General features: G+C 60.9%; 1 protein-coding gene across 2 annotated transcripts; it reads right to left on the bottom strand.

Annotated features, from left to right (window-relative positions):
• Positions 1 to 1,636: 1,636 nt before the first annotated feature.
• GBGT1 (globoside alpha-1,3-N-acetylgalactosaminyltransferase 1 (FORS blood group)) lies at positions 1,637 to 11,615 on the bottom strand. 2 transcript variants are annotated; one of them, XM_047098170.1, is made up of 7 exons: positions 11,517 to 11,615; positions 10,151 to 10,324; positions 9,543 to 9,608; positions 5,133 to 5,183; positions 5,014 to 5,049; positions 4,340 to 4,474; positions 1,637 to 2,989 (listed from the first exon to the last, which is right to left on the bottom strand). In XM_047098170.1, the coding sequence occupies exons 2-7, from the start codon at positions 10,234 to 10,236 to the stop codon at positions 2,305 to 2,307; spliced, it is 1,059 nt and encodes a 352-aa protein (XP_046954126.1). In that variant the 5' UTR covers positions 10,237 to 10,324; positions 11,517 to 11,615; the 3' UTR covers positions 1,637 to 2,304. The 2 variants fall into 2 exon arrangements, with proteins under 2 accessions (XP_046954126.1, XP_046954125.1); XM_047098169.1 differs by lacking the exon at positions 11,517 to 11,615 and adding an exon at positions 10,913 to 11,055.
• Positions 11,616 to 23,734: the final 12,119 nt, after the last annotated feature.

Below are 23,734 nucleotides of genomic sequence, written 5' to 3'. Positions count from 1 at the left end.
TTCAACATTTATAGGACGCCCCCTGGGTTCCAGCTACCGGGGGAATCTGGGCCGCCCCATTCTATCCCCCCTTAGAGTTTACCAGCTGGGGCGAGGGGTGCACATAGGCAGACGTCGTAAGTGACACAGGGTTGCGGAGGGTTCGTGGAAACACTGAAAGGCACCCACTCTGGAGGGGGGCACAAATCAAGGCAGACTTCCCGGAGGTGATGTCAGGCACGAGTCCCCAGAAATCAGCCGGGTGATGGGACTGGCAGACCCGAGTGGTGGGTAGTGTGAGCAGAGGTGTGGGGGCCAGGCCCGATGGCCGAGTGATAGCGCAGGGAGGAAGCTGCTGGCCGTGAAGGGACAGGAAGCCTAAGTTTCAGGGGCCTCCATGGGAGACATTTTGTATTCGGGCTATTGTCTGTTTCTTAAAGAAGTACCTTTGCAATTTGGAAAACTTCGAAGCCCCCCAGACTGATGGGCCCTGACAACATTGGTGCCTGGGGCTCAGACCCGATCCTGCCAGTCAGGGGCTGAGGACCGCTGGGACTGTCTCTGAGCCCTCTCACCTCTGTCTGCCAGGTCGGGCCCCGTCCCCGTCCCCCCTGCACCCCCGCCAGGCCCCTCACTTCTCCCCACCCGTGGAGCAGCTGTGGCTCTAAGCCCTCAGCCCTTCTTTGGCAAGTAGCTTGGACCCTGGTTGGGGTCTAAGAGTTGGGTCCCATCACTCTCTTGTGTCTGAGAGCTGGGTCCTGCGATGGCGGTGTCAGCCGTACTCCTTGGGGGCTCGGGCCGCGGCTGGGAAGGTCCGTCAGCTGGGGCCAGGAGGGGCCGGGCTGGGAGCGAGGCAGGGGCTCCCCACCGGAACACGTGGACTGTGGGCCCACCCTCGCCCTTCTGCCCTGCAGGCACCTCAGCGCCTTTCCCTGACCTGCCCTCCCCTCTGCTCATTTTCTAGTAATCTGTCCTTGCCCGCTGGACAGACTGCAGGCCACAGGAGTGCGCCTTGGGCTGACCCCCAGCTTTGGAGGGGGGCCATGTGGCTGGGTGCCTGTTCCTCCCTATGTGGCCAGAACGTACCCCTCTGTGCCCTGCTTGGCAAAGGTGATGCTGCCCCCAGAGGGGACACTGGGCCACCAAACCCTGAGCCCTCCCTCCCCCCCCCCCATCTCCGTCCTGCCAGGCAGACACGGCCACCGAAGGGGCTCTGAAGTCCCTCTGCGGCTGCCACGCTGGTGAGGCTGCCCTCCCGCGCCCACTAATCCTGGGCCTGCACCATAGCTGTGGAGCCCGACACCCGCAGGTGGCCTCACAGGGCTGAGGCTGCCCCAGGGTCAGGAGGTGCCGGCAGAGGGCCGACATCAGGGGCCATGCATCAGGGGCTGAGAGGCCACCGTGGTGTCCAGCTGATGAGCTCTGCCCCCCTCGTGGTCGGGGGGTATGGCTCGCTCTCACCTCACCCCTCTCCCAGGAGAACGGAACAGAATCTCGTCTGCTGTAGCGGCCGCTGTAACGCAGGCTTTCTAGAAGGCCGGACCCTCCCTCCTCCACCCCCACAGGCTGACTGGACGTGGAATCCAGGCTGCCTGGATCCCCGGTGGCTGGCCGCGCAGACGCTCGGATGCGTAGGTGAAAACACCCCGGTGAGGACTTCGTGCACGCCACCTTTATTAAAAACTGCCCAAACCCCCTTACAAAGGCGGGGCTGGTGCCATAGAGTGTGGTCCGCCGTGGGGTGCGGGCTAGACTCAACGCCAGAGAGGGCCAGGCCTGTTCTGTTGCAAAGACTCACTCCAGGGCCGAGCCAGGGGTTGGCGCTGTGTGGCTGGGGGACGTCCCAGCACCCGGGACCCCTACAGCCGGAGAAGAGGCGTCTGGATGCCTTTCACACCGGGGTCTGAGAAGTGCAACTTTAGGGGCAAATAGGCAACAGAAGTGGGGCAGAGGCGGGGTTTCAGGCACTGAGTAGGGCTGACTCCGGAGCCTGCCCCGAAGGCACGTCTGCTGGGCCAGGCCTGCGGCTCTGTCTTCTTCACCTCTTCCCGCCTGACCATTCTCGGGCCACGCTGCCGAGTGATCTTGGTGTTCCGCTCATGTGGGCGCAGCCCTTCGCAGTTTACAAAGGCCCTTCCACATCCATTTCCCAGGTGAACTTCTGCTAATAGACTGAGGTAGGCAGGACCGGATGGATCTCACCTGAGGCCTGAGAAGGGGGGGCACTGGTAAAGGGTGCTCTGCTGGGACAAGCTGGGGTGCTCCGCCGGGGGCGAGCCGGGTGCAGGGCTTGGGGTCCCCATGCACAGCAGCCTGGCTCAGCCATCAGCTCCTCAGCCAGCTGCTGTCCTTGTCCAGCGTAGAAAAGCGGATCAGCTTCAGGCTCGGTGGCTGGGGCTTCCTGTCATCCCAGAGGTACTCAGGGGACAGCACCCTGGAGGGCTTGTAGGAGATGAAACGACGGTTCAGGTGGCTCTCCTCCTGCCAGGCGGCCATGATGCCATTGGCCTTGTCCGCCAGGATGGCCATGTGGCAGCCTCTGGTAAACTCGTACACCCTGGCCACCCGCCCCCCAAAGACCGCCCCACCATAATAGAAGTCCCCCTCGTCGTCTGCCACAAAGGCGGTGGAAGCATGCCTGCGCTCGTAGGGAAACTGCTGGCGGGGCACAGCATAGTAGCCCGGGTGAATGGCCGCCACCAGGTCCCCCAGGGTCTCAGGGCCCCACGGGTTCCGGAACACCATGTCCACGTCGAGGCAGAAGATGTAGTCCACCTCCCGGTGCGCCCTCTCAGCGATGTGCCGGCTGATGGTCTCCATCCGGCGCGTGGAGATCTCCTCCCAGCGCGAGTGCCTCTGGATAGGGACGATGCTGAGGAGGCGGCCGGGGCCCAGCGGGACCCGAGGAACGGCTGCGGGGTCGTTGGTAAAAACATAGTAGTGCACCCGGTGACCCTGCATGAAGAACTGCTCGGCCGACTCCAGGAAATGCTGGACGAAGCGGGTGTACCTGGCAGGAAGAACCCCGTCATCCTCCCCGGCCCCACGGGGCCGCTGCCTGTGCAGGGCGTGGGGCTTGGGGTCCACCTCCCAGCTCCCCACCTTGAGAAGCCACGCAGGTGTGACCCTCGGGGCCCTTCTCTGTCAAAGCCCCACAACTGCAGTGTCAATCTCTTTAAATTTTTTTTTTTTTTTATTTTAGAGAGAGAGAAGGAGGGAGAATCTTAAGCAGGCTCCACACTCAGCATGGGGGCCCCATGTGGGGCTCAATCCCACGACCCGGGGATCATGACCGGAGCTGAAATCAAGAGTCGGATGTTCAACTGACCGAGCCCCCCGGGCGCCCTGCAGCACCAGCCTCTTACAGCCCTCGTAGGAATCATACCTCACGAGGATTCCTAAAATCCGCAAACTCGCAAACTAAGCTGACTTAGTTTACGGAGTACCTCCTACGTGTCAGGCAGAGTTTCAAGGGATTCTTAGCTCCTTTGAGCCTCTTAAACCCCCTGAAGGCAGTCAACGTACTCCCCATTGTAATGTTAATTTTTTTCAGCCTCCACCAACTGAGCCAGCCAGTGCCTCCCCCCATAATCCCCGTTTTAGAGGCAGAGACACTGAGGCTCAGAGAGAGGAAAGTGATCACATGGCCCGTATGTGCTGCCTCAAGGCCAGGTGAGTGGTGCTGGGGGCTTGGGGCTCTTGAGGTCCCAGCTGGAGGAACCCACAGGGCCGCACCCCCCAGGTCGAAGCTGGTTGGACCCGAGGGTCACCTGACATGCCCCCCCACCCCCCCCCCCCCACCCAGCACTTTAGGTACTGGGGCCCCACTGGTTTCTCTCTCAGGAGTCCCAGCGAGAGCCCCGGGGGGGAAGCCGTCAGGTAGTATCCCCTGAAGGAAAGGCCAGGTGGGGTGAGGGACAGGAGAGGAAAGCAGGGGGAGGCCCAGAGTGGGAGAGGGGAGAGGGCCCTGAGGGCAGGCCTTGACCTGCCTGTAGCCTGACCATGGCCCCCCAGTTATGTGATGGTCTTGAGGGATTCTGTTCCTTCCTACCTGCCCAGACCGCTCAGGGGAAGCAGAGAGGGGTAAGGAGGCAAGGGGGTGTCGTCACAAAGTCTCCTGCTGCTCTGTCACCGGGGCTGGCTCCCCGCTTCCGTGCCAGGGCCAGATCCCCTCTTCCAGGAAGCCCTCCCATCATCACCCTCTACCCCCTATCTTCCCCCCCTGCCCCCGACACACACACGGTGCCTGGTTCAGGGTGTCCCTGCCGCCCAGGCAGGGTCCTGTGTCCAGGTCCTGTCTCTTCCCAGACCGGCAGCTCCCGTGGCTCAGTGAGAACCACCCACCCGGCCCACTACTCACTTGCCCACGGCAAACACTGTGAGCCCGATGGTCAGGTTCAGCGGCTGGTAGATGTGTTGCAGCAGCTCGGGGTTGAAGGTTCCCTCCGAGACAATGGGCGCCAACCAGGGCGTGAGGGTCAGCAGCTCTGCAGGCCTGGCAGTGGGGGAGGCCGTGGGCACGGAGGCCCTTTCCCTGTGAAAGCCTCAGCCTCTCCCCGGCCCGGCCTCCCACGCTGTGTGACCTTGGGCAGCTTCATCCCTGTCTCTGAGCCTCACTATCCTCATGTGGAAGGCGGGGTTAGGAACAGTTCCTTCCCAGCACGGTTGAGAGGACCGGGAGTTAATGCACACCGAGTGTCTAAGGGGGCCCGGCATCTCAGGTGCCTGCTAAGTGCCGAATACATGAGGGGTGTAGACTGGGCACCTGCTATGGAGCTGTGCTTCTGCAAACACCGTCCCATCATCCAGTCCTCCAAGCTGCTAGGAGGTGGCTCTTATTAGCCACTTGCATAGAAAGAAGCCCAGAGCTGTTGAGTAACCTGCCCAAGGTCACACAGCCAGTGGCAGAACCGGGCTGGACCCCAGGGCCACCTGATACCCCCACCACCCCAACTTATAAATCAGAGCTCTGCCCACCCCAGCCTCCCTCCCTACACCAGATCTCCCCATCCCCAGGCCCTGCCCAACACCTACCTTTGCTCCAGAAGCTTGGGCTGAGGGTACAGTGACCTGTGACCAAAAAGGGCCAGTGGTGAGGGGAGGCAGCCCCCAACCCCCTGGGGCCACAAAGGGGGAAATGACGGTCTGCTTACTGTGTCACAGGCTGAAATGGCTTCTCCCCCTTATACTGCAGTTTCATGTTGCTGGTGGCAGAGGACAGAGAGAGCTGTTAGTGCCAGGGCTGGGGACAGACGTATTCGGTGCGGGAAGGACAGAGTGGAGAATAACCAACCACCCGCCCCCCCACCCCCCCGCAAGGGCAGGCACCCTTCCAGGTTCCGTGCAGACTCCCTCTGCGCGCCCTTCCCCACTGCGTGCCCACTCTGCTAGGGGTGGGGGGCTGGGCTCCTACAGAAGCAGCCTGTCCAGGGTCACTAAGTGGCAAGGCCGTGATTGGTACCCGGTGCCGGCTGTCTCCCAAGCTGATGCTGTCTCACACACGTCACTCTGGAGGGGCCTGGCAGCGGACAAGTCTTGAGAAGCTGCAAAGGCCTGGTGAGCGCCATTCTGTTGCTTTCTAGCCTGGGGACCTTGGGCGAGTCCCTTTACCTGAGCCCGCGGCGACGGTCAGTTATTGTAACCAGTTACACCAACACCAATCACCAATCGAGGGAGGCCTCGTGGTGATGGTGCGTGGCGGGTGTGATTAACATCTACACCCGCTGCCCTTAGGTAAAGATCATCCCAGGGCGCCTGGGTGGCTCCCTCGGTTCAACGTCCACCTTCGGCTCAGGTCATGGTGTCGCAGTTTGTGAGTTCGAGCCCCACGTCGGGCTCGCTGCTGTCAGCATGGAGCCTGCTTAGGATCCTCTGTCCCCCTCTCCCTGCCACAACCCCGCTTGCGCTCTCTCAAAAATAAATAAAACATTAAAAACAAAAAAGATATTCCACATGGCCTGGATGGGGTTGGTACAACCAGGTGAAAGGCGTTAAGAACAGAGCTGAGGTTTCCGTGATGAGATTCGGTCAGTGTCCACTCCCGGGGTCCAGCCTGTTCCACGGAATCCAGACTGGCTTAGCCTAGTGGGTCAATCTTTCTCCCTCCCGCCTCCGCTCTGTTTCTTTAGTGGAACCCTGACTGATGCCCCCGCTTTTCCTCATCTGTAAAACGGGTAGCCATCCTTCACCCTGAGAGCTGCCTTGAGAATTAAACAAGGTGTGTGCCCAGGGCCAGCACAGAGCAAACGCTTGTTAAGACCAGGCGTCTTGTCCCCTTCTTAGCAAGCGGCCTGGGCGGCCAGCCTCCGCCAGCAACAGCCAGGGTTAGCCTGGGTGGGCAAGTAAGAAGGAGGTCCCTAAGGACGGAGGCTGCAGGGTGCAGAGAGCCTCTGGGTCTGCCATTAACTGGCTGGAGATACCTGGGGCCAGACATTTGACTCCTCGGGCTCTAGAGTCCTCCCGATAAAGTCCTCCCCCGAGGGTAGAAGTGAGGCCCAGAGAAGGCAAACCCCTGCCTGAGGACCTCTGGAGTGGATCAGCTCCTGAAGATGCCTGAGGTTGGCTGTAAGGGGCAGACCACCTGAGGGGACGGTGACTGCCCGCTAGCTAAAGAATTTTCTTTTTGTTTTTTAAATGTTTATTTATTTTTGAGAGAGGGAGAGCATGCATGAGCTGGTGGGGGGTAGGGAGAGAGAGAGAGAGAGTAAGAAAGAGAGAGAGACAGAATCCCAAGCAGGCTCCAGGCTACCAGCACAGAGCTGGACGCGGTCCTCGATCCCACAAACTGTGAGATCAAGACCTGAGCTGAAATCCAGAGTCAGATGCTTAACCGACTGAACCCCCCCAAGAGCCCTGAGAATTTTCAATATGGCATATTTGAGAGGATAGCTTAAGCCTCCTTGAGCTTTCCTTCCAATGTTTAGTCTATGCTTCTGCTGCTGCTTTTTTTTGTTTTTGGTGGTAAAATGTACAAACCAAAGATTTACTACTTTAACCATTGTTAAGCGTGCCCTTCAGGGGCATTAGGCACATTCGCACTACTGTGCAGCCGTCCCCACCATCCATCTCCAGAACTTTCTCATCTTCCCCAACCCAAACCGTGTCCCCTTTCAACACCGACTCCCCTCTGCCCCATCTGCCCGGGCCCTGGTAACCATTATTCGAGAGCTCTGACTGTTCTGGAGATCTCTTACAAGTGGAATCCTGTAACAGTTGTCTTTCTGTGATTACTTTGACCTCTCGAATCCACAGTTTTTAGAAGTCAGTCCATCAAATTGGCCGCCCGTGCCCGCAGACAAGCACGCTTCAGGTCGCTGCTCAGAAAGTGACGGCGTTCTGGGAAGGCGGGACGTGAACAGGAAAAGGGCCCAAAGCCCTGGTGGTTGGACCCCCACCCCCGCCTCCAAGCCCAGCCACGCTCCAGCCGCCTTAAGGTGCACGGTCAGTCGTAAGAATACCGAAGCCACACGTGAGCCAGAGCGAAGAAAAAAAATCAGCTTCATGTTTTCACACTGGAAGGTAGGAAAACTAAAAGTGAAGCTATCCAGATGAAAAGCAGGGAAGGTGTGACCATTTAACACCAACCAATATCTCCACCTTCAATCCGTTAAAAAAAAAAGAGCCAAGTCGAACCCAACGATAGACGAGCTGGAAGGGAAAAAATGTAGCGAATGCTTTTGGCCAAGGGTGATGCTTAGAGAGGCCGCAGACGGACCAAGGGGAGAGGCCAGTGGAGCAGGGGCATCAGGGGAAGAGGAAGTCCAGCTCGTGGGAGGCGGGTGGGAGAAACGAGGCCCTCGGTAGGAATCGAGGAAATGAAACTGAAACCCAACAGCTAGCATTCCCGGTCTCTCGAACCAGCAGGGTGCTTTGGTTTTTGCTTTTTGCAACACCTAGCGCTCCTCCCAGCACAGGCCCGCGAGAGGCATCTCTGTGAAGGTGACACTGAGAGCGTGGTCCTTTTGGAAAGCAACAGACAAGATGGACCGAGACTCTCTCCATGGCCTCTGGCCCAGGGAGGGAACGTACCAATGAAAGGATTTTTATTGTTGTTTTTAATCTAAAAAAATTTTTTTAACGTGTATTTGATTTATTTTGAGAGAGAGAAAACACACGCGAGCAGGGGAGGGGCAGTGAGAGGGAGAGAGAGAATCCCAAGCAGCCTCCGTGCTGTTAGCGCAGAGCCCGACACGGGGCTCAAACTCATGAACCGTGAGATCGTGACCTGAACCGAAATTCAAGAGTCATACGCTCAACCGACTGAGCCACCCACGCACCCCATGAAAGGATTTTTGATATGGAAAAAGCTTTATATCCAAAGCTGCTCATTATAAACTAATTTAGGACACTGGGGAATTGGACACAATGAAAATACCCGCCCCGGTTGTTGGAGGGAGAGGGGGAGGGGTTCAAGAATTAGGACCCAGTTCCTGGGGGTGGTAAAATGATGGTGGCCATGAAGAATACACATATGCCAATTCTGGGAAAACAGGATAAAAATTGCAAAAACATTATGATCATAGCTTTTTTATTTTTTTTTTAACGTTTATATATTTATCTTTGAGAGACAGCGCGTGAGTGGGGACGGTTGCAGAGACAGAGACAGAGACAGAGACAGAGACAGAGACAGAGAGAGAAAGAGAATCCCGAGCAGGCTCCGCACTGTCAGCACAGAGCCTGACGCCAGGCTCGAACTCACGAACCGCGAGATCATGACCGAAGCCGAAACCAAGACTAACCGACTGAGGCCCCCAGGCGCCCAATCACGGCTCTTTTCAACAGCAAGCAGGCTTTCTGCTTTTAGAACCAAGTAAGAGGCACCGTCTGTTCAATCGGAAAGTAGAGCAGCCAACAAGTTGACAAGGAACTTTGGAAGCAAAGTATAACTCAGACCCGTAGGACACAACAGCGTTTTGTTTTTGTCTTTTCTGCTTTCTAGCTTCCTAATTTTCCATACTCTGTGTTTCTAACCGCAAAACCCGTCTATTGTTAATTAGCAAGCAGTCTAGGATCCGGATTTTAAACATCCCTTTAGCTATCATGAAGACACCCCCTTGAGACTGTGCCAACCTGTTTTTCCACTCTAAACTGTCAAAGCATCAGGTTCCTTATGTGGGGGAAGACTGGTCACATGTTCATTTGTTCCTTGAATCCTCACTGAACACAAAATTTAGCCAAAAGGTCAGGTCCTAAGAGCACTGTTCCCTGAGCACCTCCTATGTGCCACCTGCTACAGGAGGCTATACAGACGTCCTCACACCGCATGCTCCAGACGGCCAGGAGCGACACCTCTATCAGCCCATTTCACAGATGAAGCAAGTGAGACTCAGCCGTGTGGCAGGATCAAGGTCAAACCACGGAGGGGGCGCTCAAAGACACTGGAGAACTGAAATAGGAATTTTACTCCATATTTGTGGCAGCCCATAAATTACCCAAATACTTCTCAAACTGATCGGAATCATGAGCTTAGGAACTAATAACCTGCAAACTGACCGTAAAACTCTCTCACTGCCTCCACTCCAGACAGCCCACAGGGCCCCAAATTCTCCCAGCCCCATACTTACAAGATCTCTGGGCAGGGGAGATAATAGGGAACATAGGAGACCCGCAGCCAGTTCTCAAAATACATCCTGGGAAGGAAAAACACCCACCTGTTGACTGTGCACACGCTTGGTGCACGTTAAGGGAGTGGAGAGGCTTGCAGTGGAGAGCATCTGGGGAACCCCCACTCCTTGGGTCTGGCTGACCTTGGAGGTCAAAGCCTCCTGGTCTTCTGCAGTGCAGTCTTTCATTTCCCAAGGAAGGAATGTTCTTAATGCCAGCCCCCCCCCCCCCACAAGAGCGTGGTGGTGAGTGGGGGCGGGGGTGGTGGGGCTTCAGAGGAGGAACACATGAGGTGCATTTTGGGGTGTGGACACAAGTGCTTCATTAACGTGGCTAGAAGAATGGTCCAGGCAGAGGAAGAAGCAAGTGCGAAGGCCAGGAGGCCAGTGCAAAGCAAAATCCAGAAGCCAAAACCAGTTTGGCCTTACTGGGGCTGGGGCTGGGGGACAGGTGTGCCGAGAGAGGTGGATGGGACCTGGGAATCCATAAAGGGGTCAAGGTTTGGGGGTTGCAAGGCCAAGAAAGGGAGGAGTCGGGGTGAGGGGTGGGCTGCATGGGGCACGCTCACCACAGCGAGCAGAGGGCAGTGCCCAACAGCAGGCAGAATCCTAGGCCCAGGGCCAGTCTGTGGCCGCGCATTGCCGGGTACAGCATTTGAGCCCGGGCTCTTGCAGAGACTGAGCGTGCCTCGGTGAGTCAGTCCACCTCTCCCGGGGCTGGCAGGCTCTAAAACCCGTGTCACCTGCAAAGGAATGCGCCCTATTCAGGGGAGAGCGGCCCCATCCTTGCTGCCCTGCCCTCCCCTGGGTGGCTCCAGCTAGGATAGCTGCTCTCGGATCTGCCTCCCAACCGCCGCCCTCCGCGGGACGCCGCCCTCGGCGGGCCAGGGGACCCGCAGCAGCGAAGGGCAGGGCGCTTGGGCGGGGCTGGGAGAAGGATGCCCGCGGGCAACAGCGGGGACACCGGAAGTCGAGTCCCGAGTCAGCCCGGCGGGGACACACCCGGCCTGGATGGGGGCTGCGCGGAGAGGGGCGGCCGTGATGCCCCCGGGGTGGGGTGGGGGCAGCCGTGTCCTCCTCCGGGAGGCCGAGCCAGGGCTCTCCAGGGGGCGGCGGGAACGCGCTTCCGCTCTCAATGGCCCGGTACCCTTGGACAAGTCACTTTACTCCCCCTCGGCGGGTCTCGGTGTCCTCCTCGGCCAAAGCGGTCCGCACCCCGCGCCTGGGGCCGAGACGCTCAGCCGACTTCCGCCGGCCACTGCGGGCGCGGGGCGCTCGGGTGTGGCGCGGGGAGGAGGAAGCGCGACTGTCCCCGAGGGCTGTAGACTCACCCCTTGCCGCCAGACCAGCTTGAGGACGGAGGGTCGCACCGAGGCCGGGAGAGCAGGGACTCGGCTCGCCAGGGCCCCGGCGATGCCCGGCGGCCGCGCGGCGCTGACCCTTGGGGCAGGGCCGGCTTCCCGGCGAGCGGTCTCCGGCTGGGGGCGGGGCCCGCGGGGGGAAGGGAACCGCGCGCCCCTCCCCCTCCGCTGCCCCGCCCCCGCGCCCAGCCCCCCGCCCCGGCCACGGCCCCCGTCCCCGGGTCCTAGGGAGCGGAGTGTCCCCTGGGCTCTGCCGTCCCGTGGCCCTCTGGGCGGCAGCCGCTGGCGCAGCGGGCCCAGCTCCGGGCGAGAAGAGCCGATCCGGGAGCTCCGGGTGGGGGTGAGGGCCTGAGAAGTTAGAAATACTTTCGTGTTTTTAGAACAGCGTCGAAACAATCACAGGAAGGCAAAACCAGCTGAACGGTGCGCTTATTCCGCGGTTTAGGCATTCCCCGTTTGCTCAGGGCCTAGCTGCCGGCACGCTGGCCTCGGGCTCCCGGTGCGGTTCCGGAATCTCCTTGAGCCTGTTTCCTCCCCTGGAAAAGGAGTCGAAATAGTTTCCTCCCAGGCTTACCATTGCCCTTTGTTCACCGCAGAGACTCTAGAGCCCCATGGGGACCCTCTTACGTGTCACCAAGGGCTGGAGGGCCTGGAAAGGAGAGAGGCCTTTGCTTAGGCCTGGATGAGGGAGGGGTCATAAAGAGGGACAAAAAAGGAAGGCACCCTAATGGTAAATAAAGGAGTAGCAACAAGGGAGAAACGGAGAAACAGCAGGGGAAAGTAAGGACCCATGCAGCTCAGAGAGGTTACAGGTTTGCTCAAGGTCACAAGGAAGCCGCTTGAAGTTGTAACTCTTCCTGGACCCTGGGCATAGCCTCTCAGGTCCTTTGGAGGTGTCACCGTGTCCTTAGGGTTTCCCTTGACGACCGCAGGTTTCCGTCAGGTGGGGCTAGTGTCCCCAGAATACGCAGGAGCCTGGCACATGACTGGCAAAGCTGGTAAGTGCCCGCAGAAAGGTCATGCTTCCATTTTTAGCTACAAACACTGCTTCCCTGGGACCTGGTCTGGGACTGAGTGGGTTTTTTTTTCTTTTTTTTTTTAATGTTTATTTTTTATTTTTGACAGAGAGAGAGAGACAGAGCATGAGCGGGGGAGGGGGAGACACACACACACACACACACACACACACACACGCACACACACACACAGTATCTGAAACAGGCTCCGAGCTGTCAGCAGAGAGCCTGACGCGGGGCTTGAACTCACGGTCAGCAAGATCATGACCTGAGCTGAGGTCGGACGCTCAACCAACTGAGCCACCCAGTCGCGTGTGTTGTTTTTTTCTTAAGTAAGCTCTGCCCTAAGAGTGGGGCTTTGAAGACCCTCACATCAAGAGTCGCATGCTTTACTGATTCTTGACAATATTTTGCTGATTCTATTGCAACTGTATTGCCAAGACACATAGCCCAGAAATAGTCTAAGGGCCTCCAGACTGAGGCTCAGGAATCACCATAGTCTGTTAGCGGAACCAGAGTGAACTGTCGGGACAGGGACAGCCCTGTGCCTCCAGGAAGCCAGACACAAGCCACCCTCTGAACCTGAGTGGTTTTTCCTCAATCAGTTTTCCTGGTGCGCATTCAGGACAAGGATGCCACCCAGTAAGAAACAGGAGAGCCGGGTGGGGCTCACCCAGCCCGGGGGCCCTGGCAGACAAGCCGGCACTTGGCCTGTGGGCCACGGCCCTCTCCTGCCCCCACCGGCACCGTCTGCCCTCTGCCCCCTGACCCCACCTCCCAGGAGACGAATCCAGCCCGAGGACCGCCTCGGGGCCGGCCTGGGAAGAGCTGGGTGGAAGGACAGGTGAGGGAAGACACAAGGGGTGTTCTCGACTCCCAAATCTGACGAGCGAAGTCTGGGAGGCGAGAGGAAGATGGGAGGAAATGCAGGGTGCGCATTTGCACGTCTTCCTAAGAGGAGAGGTGGGTGGGTGACCCAGGGACTCGGGCGGAGTCCTGACGCCTTCAAGGGAGCCGGGAGAGGATCCGAGAGAACCAGAGCAAACCCACAAAAGCACAGGGGCGGGGGGAGGTGCAGTAGACATACGTGTGCGGGTCCTCCAGGGCCCCACCCTTCGCTCTGTGTGTGTGTGTGTGTGTGTGTGTGTGTGCGCGTGTGTGTGTGTACCGTGGTTAAAAACCTTGGTGAATGTGGCTTACGTGTCTTCTTAGGGTGAGGAGGGCCATGGGGACAGCGCTCCCCCTTGCTGGCTGCAGGTGAGAGGCCGTACCACCTCCTGGGTGGGTCCGGGGCTCGCTTTTGGGGTCCAGGTGCGTGCACACAGCGGGGAGCAGACAGGGTGCTGAGGGCAGGCATGGACGCATCCACAAAGGAGCAAGGACAGAAGCGGTTTCGGTCAATGACAGCACCTTACGCATATCAATTCACCTGGTTATTCGAGAGAAGGTAAACGTCCACTACGTTGCGGGAAGGTTCTGGGGACTTGGACTTAGAGCAATGAGCCAACCTAGTTCCTGCTCGCATGGAGCTGACTGGAGCAGGGAGGGGTTCACTGAGCAATTCTGGTGACAGCCGTGTGGTCTCGCTGGGATCAGCGGGCTCGTCCAGCAGCTTACGACCAAGCCAAGTGAGGCCAGCGGTGGAGGGCCTATGCCCCAGCTACCCTGGAGAACCAAGCCTCGGTTCCCTTGGCCTGTCCTTAGATTTCCCATCTGTCAAATGGGTGTGTAGGGAAACACGTCCCTCGATTTGTCCGTGAACGTGGTCTCGACTCTTCCGGGCAGATGAGGAAGAACTTCCTGGTGGTTGGTCTCCCCGCTGGTAACTCCAGGAGAGGGGTTGACATCACAAAGGGGATGGGGCGGCACCCCCGGGGGAATGGCTAGGGATCCTTTTCTGGTTAGCGGCCAAGCTGGACCGGGAGCCCTGGCCTCCAAACTCCGTCCTCAACCTCCCTACCGCCCAGATCCTCCCGCTTGATCCCTTGCTGTGACCTTCGCCTGAGATCCCGGAGGAGGCCCGGGAATGTCTCCCAGGAAGGAGGGGCTCTGTGGTCGAGCATGTCTTAACCCTGGAAGGAGCAGGAAGACAGGGCTCCCCAGACCTTAATCTCCAAGGGCAGGTGGGGGCAGGGCCTCTAGCCCAGTGAGTGCATGCACCTCCCTTTTCTTACCGGAGGGCAGAACCTTCTGTCTGGAGCAAGGGCCAGCGTTTTCCCGGGAGCCCAGCAGATGGCTCTGGAAAGCTCAGGGTAGACCCAGACATCCATGTCAGGCCCCGCGGGGCCTCGGTACCGGGACCGGGCGACAACAGGAGACGTGTCTCTGTGGACAGATGCCAGGTCTCAGGCCACCTGCCACGGGCTCTGCCCTCGACGTTCTGGGTGACCTTGGACAAAACCTCAGTGTTCCCTGCTATAAAAAGAAGCGATGGGTTCCTCATGGGCTCGTCAAGCTGTGCTTCTGGGATTGGGGGTCGGGCCTCCAGGGGGCCGTGGACGTTCGGGGAGTCCACGCCTCATCCCGGTGTCACCCTGAGCAGCTCTGTCCTGTGTTTGCCACACAGGGCTTCTGCCTTAGGTACCGTCGGGACGGCATACGCCCGCCCCCGTATAGGTGAGGTTTGAAACCGTAAGGGCAGGTGAGCGCTGGGCCAAGCCTGTCCCTCCGGGTCTCTGCCCCTCTGTTCCGTGTTGGCCTGTGCGCTCAGGGGGGACCAGTGGGTATGCAGGCTGGTTGCTCGGTCTACAGGAGTCCAGCTGAACCTGCAGGTCATTCTTTTACCAAATCCCATGGTCCCGCACTCGCTAAGGCCTGGCCTCGACCCACAGCCCCCATCCTGTCCCTCATCCCACGCTGGTCACGGGGAGCAAATCTGCAACCTCTTCTGAGACCAGCAGGCCGGGACCCCAGGAGCAGACCCAGGGAGAGGAGAGGGCTCCCCCTGCATCCGGCAGAGGAGCTGAGGGTGGGGCAAGGGGCCCAGACCCACATGTGAACGAGGGCATGTTCGGAGGGGCCCGTGTGCCCAGCAGGCTCGCCCTGGGCTGGGGAGAAGGCCTTGCACTTTGGAGAAGGCTGGGAGGGACGAAGGTCCGGCCTCCCTCATCCACTGTGGGGGTTGGGGCCGCCTTGCCATTCAGGCTCCACAAGGTGGGACCTGGGGCAGGTGGTCTGGACCTTCTGGACTCGTGCTTCCTGGCAGGCATGAGCAGCGGCCTCCCTCCCAGACTCGCCAGAGGGGACACGGCACAGGAAGATTCAGACCCTGCAAAGGAAGATGCCACGTGGGGGACCCCGTGGGGTCGTGCTCACTGAAGAGGTCACAGTGCTCGGCACATGGCAGGCACCTGAGATCCCCGGCTGAATTAGGGAAGGAGGGAGGGAAGGAGGGAGGGAAGGAGGGAGGGAGGGAAACCACAGTAGCAGGGTCCACACCAGGTCAGGTCAGAGGGTGTCACAGCTCGGGCCCTGGAAGGGGGCACGGGACACGTCCGTCTGTCCCTCCAGCACTGACCATCCTCCACATGGGCCCTGCTGACCTCCTGGATCATGTCTACCTCCTCCGCAAACAACGCTGAGTGTTCTCAGAAGGGGGAGAGCAGGCAGGGGCCAAGGACGGGCTTCCGGAATCCTGTGCCCTGGGGGACTCTGGGACAGCCTTCCAGGTGGCCCTTTGTGTCCTGCAGGCACCAGGCCACGATTCCACCTCATCTCTCAGGGAATGCACCAACCCATCTAGAAGGCCCGTTACGTCCCCATGTCACAGATGGGGACACCGAGGCTAATAGCACAGCCTGGGTCACTAGACGAGCTGGGTCAGGAAGCCCATCTCCCTGACTTTGGATTGTCCTACCAGCAGGCGTGAATCTTGGCGTCCTGGGGCTCGAGTCCCTCCTCCTGGGGGATCCCACCACCGGCGGAGGGCCCCTCCACCCACTGAACTCAGGGGAGCAGAGCTGACCAACCTGCCTGGGGCCCCACATGGGTCTGGGGAAGGGCCGACTGGGGCTCTGGGGGCTCTCCCAGTACTGGGCCAGCCGGTCCCCTGCAGGACGAGGACTTCTCGCTGGGGAGCGGCTGGGGCCTCTGCTTCCTCACGTTGTCACCTGGGCTGCCGGTCCCCAGACCAGACACCTGCCCGTCTGAAGGTGACCACCGCTGCCTCCCTCGGGTTTCACTTGCCCGAGTCCCTCCCCGGGACGACCCGCATCTCTGACGCCTGCTCCCGTGGGGGTCGCCTCCCCTTGGACTGGGATGGGTCTGGCCTCCATCCCGGGGAACGCACTGGCTTTGGCGCATTATTTGGCCCAGAGGCCTGTGAACCTTCTGGCCCTGGGTCGTGAGGGATGCTCTCCCCTGTGTGGTGTGACCGTCTGGCCTTCTGCATCTCCCGGTTTCTGTTTGGGCCACGGGAGGACCCGCCGTGTCCTGTCTGCCGTCAGGCTGTGGAGTCACGGCACAAACAGGGGTCTCCACCCCGAGACCATTGTCACCGAAGGGGCCTCCTTTTTCCCCCCTAATCTTTAATCCATTGTGATTTCAATATCAAATGAGAAAAAGTCTATTTCAAACGACCACAAAGTACAAAAATGAATCTGTCCCATCTGAAAAGTCGGTGCGGACCCAAAGGTATCTCTGGCGAGATTCCACTTGAAGGAAACCTCCAGACTAGGTAACGGAACACGGAGAGAAAGCAGACTGGGGGTTCCCAGGGGCTGGCGGGGGCACGAAAGGGGAGTGAGGGCTCTGGGTACACGGTGACCCTTGGGGATCGAGATATTCTGCAGCAAAATTCTGTGGCGAGGTTCACAGCGTTGTGAGCGTACCCAGTGTTCAGGAATTGCGCAGCGTAAAATAAATAAAACATTTTATTGAAGATTAATATAGATTATAACTAATGAACAAATAACATAACAGCTAAAAAATAGAAGAGAAAAAGGATAAGGGAGAAGAGGAAGAGACATTTTGGTGGGGGGTCGGGGTCAGGGATTGGAGAATGAATTTGAAATAAAATATAATAAACAAAAAATAAAATAAGATAAAAAAAGCACCCTGTATAGGTCTTCAACCCCTTGGTTTTTGGCCGACATCCATGCGGGATCAAGGACAGTGGCAGGGGCGGGGAGAAGGGCGATGGCAGGAGCAGTGTTGGGAGCAAAAGCGGGAACACTGGAACCAGCAGAAGCAGGACCCAGCTGACTCTGCTCAGGTGCCCGCTGTCCCCGCACAGGTCCCAGGTCCCCTGCTGGCTCCCGGGCCCCTGCAGGGGTCGCTCCAGATACCTCGCCTGCCTGCAGATACGCCGAGGCCCCTGATGCCTTTGGGCCGGGCTCTGGGGCCGACCCGGCTTTTGCTCCTGCCCCGGACTCTTGAGAAGAAAACAGAGTGATGGTTGCAGCGGCTCCAAGGCCTCAGGGTGAGAGGAGGGAAGGTCCCCCACCCCACCCAGCGCCGGCCTCTCCAGGGGCCTTGGCAGAGACACAACTCACCCCGGAGCCTCCCCGAGAAGCCGCGGCCAGGAACCCACACGAGGACCTCTGCCCCCTGCAGTCCGCAGCCCGGGGCTCTCAGTCCGCTCCTGGCCCCACACCAGCCCGCGGGGGCTCCTCCCAGGGTGGCCCAGCACCACCCGGGCCCCGTGCACCCCCATCGCCCTCCCCCAGCCTTCTCACCCTCGGGCTCTGACTCCGGGGACTCCAAGTACTGGTCCCAGGACCGGTGAACGAAGACCTTACGGCGGGGCCGGGGCGCTGGAGGAGGCCTTCCCAGGCCAACTCCAGGCCCTGCCTCCCAAAACCTCACTTCAGCCACTCTCTCCACGGGTCCAGCATGGCCCTCCTGGGCGACGGGGCACACACACAACTCTGTAGGGCGGGTGAATCGGGATTCCGCCAATCGTTTCCCGATTTCATCGGTTGATTTCTGTAAAGACAGTGACCCGCGGACGGCCCGGAGACATCACAGCCCCGCCCGGCCACCTCAGTGTCCTTCTGCCCTCTCCCCCTGCAGCTCTCAGATCGGACACAGACCCGAGTGTGCACAGACCTGCACCCGGAGCACAGTGACATCCACCTACAGGGCTCGGGATGAACGTTGGGGACAAGAGGGCCCCCCCGGCACACCCTGTCCCTCCTAGCCAGCCTTGACCTGGGGTGTGAACATGACCCACCCACCAGACATCTGACCCCTTCATCCGCCTGCACCTGCTCAGGTGGGCCCTCCACACACGACCCCTCCTTCCACACACACATACACACACACACACACACACACACACACGGGAGGGGACCTGGGGCCACACAGGTCAGATCAGAGCTGTGTCAGGCTGGACTGGCTGTCTCTGGGTCTCCCTGTGTTACCTTTGGGTCCCTGCGAGCTAGAGACCTGAGGCGTCCTGTGCACGACCTGACCCAGTGTCTCCAGGGTCGGGAAGCGTCGTGGCCACGGGCTCCCCTGAGCCGGCAGCCGCGGGACACGGGCACACAACAGGAGAACATGTTGGTCAGGCGAAGGTGTCCCAACGAATGAGCCCAGTCGGGCGCTGTCCTCACAACGTGGGTGCCTGGTGACCCGGGTTCCGAGTTCTGTTGGGCTCTGTGACCAGGGAGGTGAGGTCACTTCCTGGGGTCCCCTTACCCGGCTTCCTCCTCCCACAAGAGCCCCTCCCAGGCTGCAAAGGGCTCCCCTCCACCCCATGCCCTGTCCCTACAGTGACACCAACACAGCCCAGACACATCCCCGCGAGGCCTGGTGCGGTCGGTGCCGTGGCTTTGGGGCCACAGAGCTGGGTTCAGACCTGGGATTTCCCCCTGACCAGTGCTGGGACCCTGCATTGTGCCTCTCGGGGCCCCCGGTCACCCGTCTGCACAGTGGGGTCCTTGTGGCATCTACTTGTAGGGGCGCCATCAGGGAGCCACCTGTAGACACGTCCCGTGCCTGCTATCCCGTGAGGCTCGTGGGCACACGTGGCCGTGGAAGGATGAGGAAGGGGCGCACCTGACACGGAACACAGGAGAGGGCAGAGTGGAGTCTCCTTGAGGTCATGGCCTCCTGCTCAGCCCAGACCCTGGTGTGTGCCGACCCCTAGGGCACCTGGACCCCAGCTGCCGGCCGGGCTCGGGGACGGACACCAGAATGTGTCCCTGTGTCCTGTAGCTCTACACAACTCACCCTGTCCCTCCCAGTCACCCTTGACCTGGGGTGTGGACGTGACCCTCCCATCAGCCTGCTCCTGCTCTGGGTGGCTTCCCCCCCACGTCCCATCCTTACACACACACACAGCCTCACACACACTCACAGACACAGGGAGGCTCGTGCGACTCACCAGTCGGATCAGGGCCGTGTCAGGCTAGACCGGCCAGTCCTGGGCCTCCCGGTGTCACCTTTGCGTCCCTCCGGGCACGTGACCAGAGGCTTCGGGGGTGAGACCGGACCCACCGTCTGCATGTGGGAAAAGGCTCTCCCTGTGGGCTTTCCTGAGACCACAGCCTCGAGATATCAGGACACAGCATGAGAACACGTTGCGCATTCGAAGGTCTCCAACCACGGGAGCTGAGTGGGGTGCTTCTCTAGAATGGGGGTGCCTGTGATACACACGGGGGCATCTTGGGGATCCCCTGGCCATCGTCCTGGCATGGCTCCCCTCCTGGGCATGTTCCCTGGAGACAATGTCCCCGCCCCACACCTCGTCTCTCCCCCAACGCCTGTCACCTCCAGGGTCCACTCATCCTTTGACCCCCACGCGGGTGATTAGTTACTGGGGGGCGGGGGACTGTGTTTCCATGCAATTGCGTGGACCTGTGCCCACTCGGGGATGCCCAGAGGAAAGGACCCCACACGGGATGGGTTCAGTGGTCCTCCAGGATCTTAGAGGCTCTCATTCCCTCGAAAACCCCCTGGGAAAGTGAAGCCCTGGCCTAGGAGCCCGAAACCTCCCCCAGCCCCTCTAGGCTCTGCTCACCCGGTGGGTCCCCGGCCAGTCCCTGCCTCTCCTGGCCTCAGGTTCCCGACTGTTCCATGAGCGCTTGGAGGAGGAGCTTCGCCAGTCCGGCTAGAGTGGCCCCTGGCTCCCACCTTCGGGCAGGATGTGGCGGGGGAGCCTTGGGGGCGGGGAGGTGCTCCCACCAAAGGTCGAGGCAGGTGGAGCCTGCGCAGGTGCGCCGGGACCATGGGACTGCGCGCACGGGACCACCTCGCGGCAGGAGCCCACGACACCTGGGGTCGCATGTATCCGATCTCCACCGCCCGCTCAGTGACCCTCATATCCTCTTAGGCTTGGGTCCACGGCCACTCCACCCAGGCAGGGCAGCTGGACGCAGCGGGTATGGAGACACAGGGGCAAGAGGGAAACGAGACAGACCCCCACCCTGCTGACCTGGCCCCCCCACTCCACTCCACTGTTCATCCGGGCGCCTGGCTGAGCAGGGGGAGGGGGAGGTGGACACCAGTCTGGGCAGGGAGAGGTCAGGCCGCCTTTCCCTCCTCCCCATCCCTTCCCCCTGTCTTCCTGAGAGCCCCCTCTCCCCACAAGCTCCCCACTTCGGACACCTTCACCTCCCTGCTTTCATCCCCCACACACCCACCGGAGGTCGGAGCCACCGACCCCATGTTCAAAAAGAGCACCGAGGTCCCAGAAGCTGGCATAGAGCTTGCGTGTCACAGGACTCAGACGTGGCCCCGCTGTGAGTGTGAGCCCGGGTCGCTCTGACCCGAAGCCTGGGCTTTGGCAGGACCCCGAGGAGGTGACCTCCGAAGCCAGCCTTAGAGATGAGGGTGTTCTGGATGGGAGCCATGGAGCGGGGCGGTGGTAGCAGGGGGCTCGAGGGGCAGGGATGGTGGGCTCCCTGGGGGAGGAAAACACTAGGGAGGGGGGAGGGGCACACCCTGGGGAGGGCATCTGGCCCAGTTCACTCGGGGCTCGGACGTCAGGTAAGGAGTCGGGGGTCACCGCAGCTTGCCAGGTGCAGGGGACGTGACCAGGCAGTGTCGTCAGAGCCACGGCATCCTAGATGTGGAGGGAGCTCGCGGGCTTGGTATTTGCCCCCAGGCAAGCATGGATTCCCAGGCACCGGCCTGGGAGGATGATGTTGCCTCAGTCTCCTCCTCTGTAGAACAGAGCAGGTCGTCGCCTCCTCCCGGGGCTGGATTCCCCGGCACGTCCAGAGATGGTCTCCTGTCAGAGGAGTTGTTCAAGTGAGTTCTGTACCCGGAGGGGTCTCGGAGAGGGGACCAAGGGACGTGCCCCCTGCCAGCTCGGCGGATGCTCTCGTCCAAGCTGCTGATCCTCACGTCCAGGCCGGCGCCGGTGATGCGGTGTCGCCCGCCGGCTGGGGGGACAGGGGCAGTGAGGAGCTGTGCCTGCGGACCCTGAGACACAGAGCTCGTGAGCGCCCAAGGCTGCCCTGGGGCGTGTGGAGGCTGAGGCTAGGTTGACACCTGATGTCTCTGGGAAGGACCAGGAGGAGAGCCCGGGCCCTGGGGTCTCCGGGAGGGACCAGGAGGACAGCCAGGGCCCTGGGGTCTCTGGGAGGGACCGGGAGGACAGCCAGGGCCCTGGGGTCTCCGGAAGGGACGGGGAGGACAGCCCGTGCCCTGGGGTCTCCGGGAGGGACCGGGAGGACAGCCCGGGCCCTGGGGTCTCCGGGAGGGACGGGGAGGACAGCCCGGGCCCTGGGGTCTCTGGGAGGGACCGGGAGGACAGCCAGGGCCCTGGGGTCTCCGGGAGGTATGGGGAGGACAGCCCGGGCCCTGGGGTCTCCGGGGGGGACTGGGAGGACAGCCCGGGCCCTGGGGTCTCCGGGAGGGACCGGGAGGACAGCCAGGGCCCTGGGGTCTCCGGGAGGGACCGGGAGGACAGCCTGGGCCCTGGGGTCTCTGGGGGTGAATGGGAGGACAGCGCGGGCCCTGGGGTCTCTGGGGGGGACCAGGAGGACATCCCAGGCCCAGGAGTCTCCGGGGGGGACCGGGAGGACAGTCCAGGCCCTGGGGTCTTTGGGGGGGGGACCGGGAGGACAGCCTGGGCCCTGGGGCCTCTGGGGGTGAATGGTAGGACAGCGCGGGCCCTGGGGTCTCTGAGAGAGACTGGGAGGACAGCACGGGCCTTGGGGACTCTGTCAGGGACTGGGCTCCAAACTGAGACTCACAAGTTCCTGCCGAGGCAAGTTCCTGCCGAGTTTTCAATGAAACCGCCTTTCAGTGTACATGGTGAATTTGGGGGCTCACACATTCAAGTGCAGAGTCACTGTCTACAGTCAATATAACCCGCTGACCCCCTACCCCTGCCAGGGAAATAGTCACGGGGAAGAGTTCTCTGGGCTGGGGGAGCGCTTCTCCCATTTCTCCTGACCTGGGGGAACCCCAGAGAACGTCTCCATTGTTCTCTTTCCCTCCAAGGGAGGAGCTGCCCCGAGCACCCCTGCACCCTGGGTGTCCCCGCCCCCGGGTCCCCACTGCTGAGAAAGAGGCCACAGGGACCTGTGTCAGGAGTCTGGTCGGCCACCGCTCCTGGGGCCATGCCAGGCCCTGGTGGCTGCATGGAAAGGCTGGATGGTTTTGGGGCGGGGCCTCACTGGCGTCCCCCCCCCCCCCTTCGCACTGCGGTCTGCGATCCGGGTCTTGTACGGGTGTTCCATCCATCACCGGTACCCGCCTTGTTCCTGCCGTGGGAGTGATCGCTCTGCATCACCCATTTCACAGAGCAGGAGAGTGAGGCCCAGAGAAGGGAGGCAGGTGTTTCTGGGCACAGGGCTGGTCAGCAGAGAGCTGGAAAACCACCTCCGGAGCCCCCGCCAGCCCGGCAGGGACCGCCCGGGCCGAGGGCGAGCCTTCCCCTTCTGCCTGGCCACTCATTCTTCCCAGACCTTGACGGTGGCCTGTTCCTCTTGGCCACAGATATTGCTGGCCGACCAGGAGGGAGTCCAGCTGGTAGGACAGGTCTAGCTACAGGACACAGGGACACCTGTGAGCTACCAGGAGCCACATTGTGGTCTCTGTCCCCGAGCCCGCCCGGCAGCTAGGGTCCAGGTGCCCTAGGGGGCAGCACACACCAGGGTCTGGGCTGAGCAGGAGGCCATGACCTCAAGGAGCCTCCACTCGGCCCTCTCCTGGCTCCTGCCCGGTCTCACCTGCCCTCCCTGAGGGGCTCCAGGGCCCGGATCCAGGCCCCTGATGGCTGCTCGGGCTCCAGCCGGGAAAGATGTAGAGCCTGTGGAGCAGCTGGACCTGTTGGGGCTGGAGGGAGGGCCGGCCACCGACGGGGCCTCGGCTGGGGAGGATACGTGCCTCTTGGGGTGAGGAATGGGCTGATACCCGGTCCCGGGGTCACGGCTCATGTATACAAAGGGCTGAAATCACTGAGTGCCCGGGGGATGCCCAGTTTCGGTAGCCCCCTGACACTTGGTCATCCTGGAGGTGGCCCCCAGCCTCCCCGGGCAGCTTGCCACCCTCTGACTGCTCACAGGGCTGCAGCCAGGCACAGGCTGGACCCGCGTCCAACGACCTGCCAGGAAGACAAGGCGGAAGGAGGAAAGGAGAAGGGCAAGGGGAGGACCGACTTCTCCCTGCCCTGAGTCGGCCTCCACTGCTGCCTCCAGGAGCCCTGGCCAAGTCATGCCACAGGGTCCAAGCACCTGGACCCTGGGGTGGAGTCTGCGGTCCAGACCAGCTGGGTGGGGTGGGTGTAGTCACTGGCCGTCGTGTCCCCAGATGTCCAACCCACCTGGCCTCGCACCCTGAGGTCTGCCTGGCAGGGGCGGGCGTGGTTCTGAGGCTCAGG

This window comes from Lynx rufus, unplaced genomic scaffold (genome assembly GCF_022079265.1).
Source record: "Lynx rufus isolate CCGP_SWC_20201006 ecotype Redwood Valley unplaced genomic scaffold, mLynRuf1.p SCAF_44, whole genome shotgun sequence".
NCBI classification, from domain to species: domain Eukaryota; kingdom Metazoa; phylum Chordata; class Mammalia; order Carnivora; family Felidae; genus Lynx; species Lynx rufus.
Note: the sequence above shows the minus strand (reverse complement) of the source record. Positions and strands in the feature narration are given on the sequence as shown.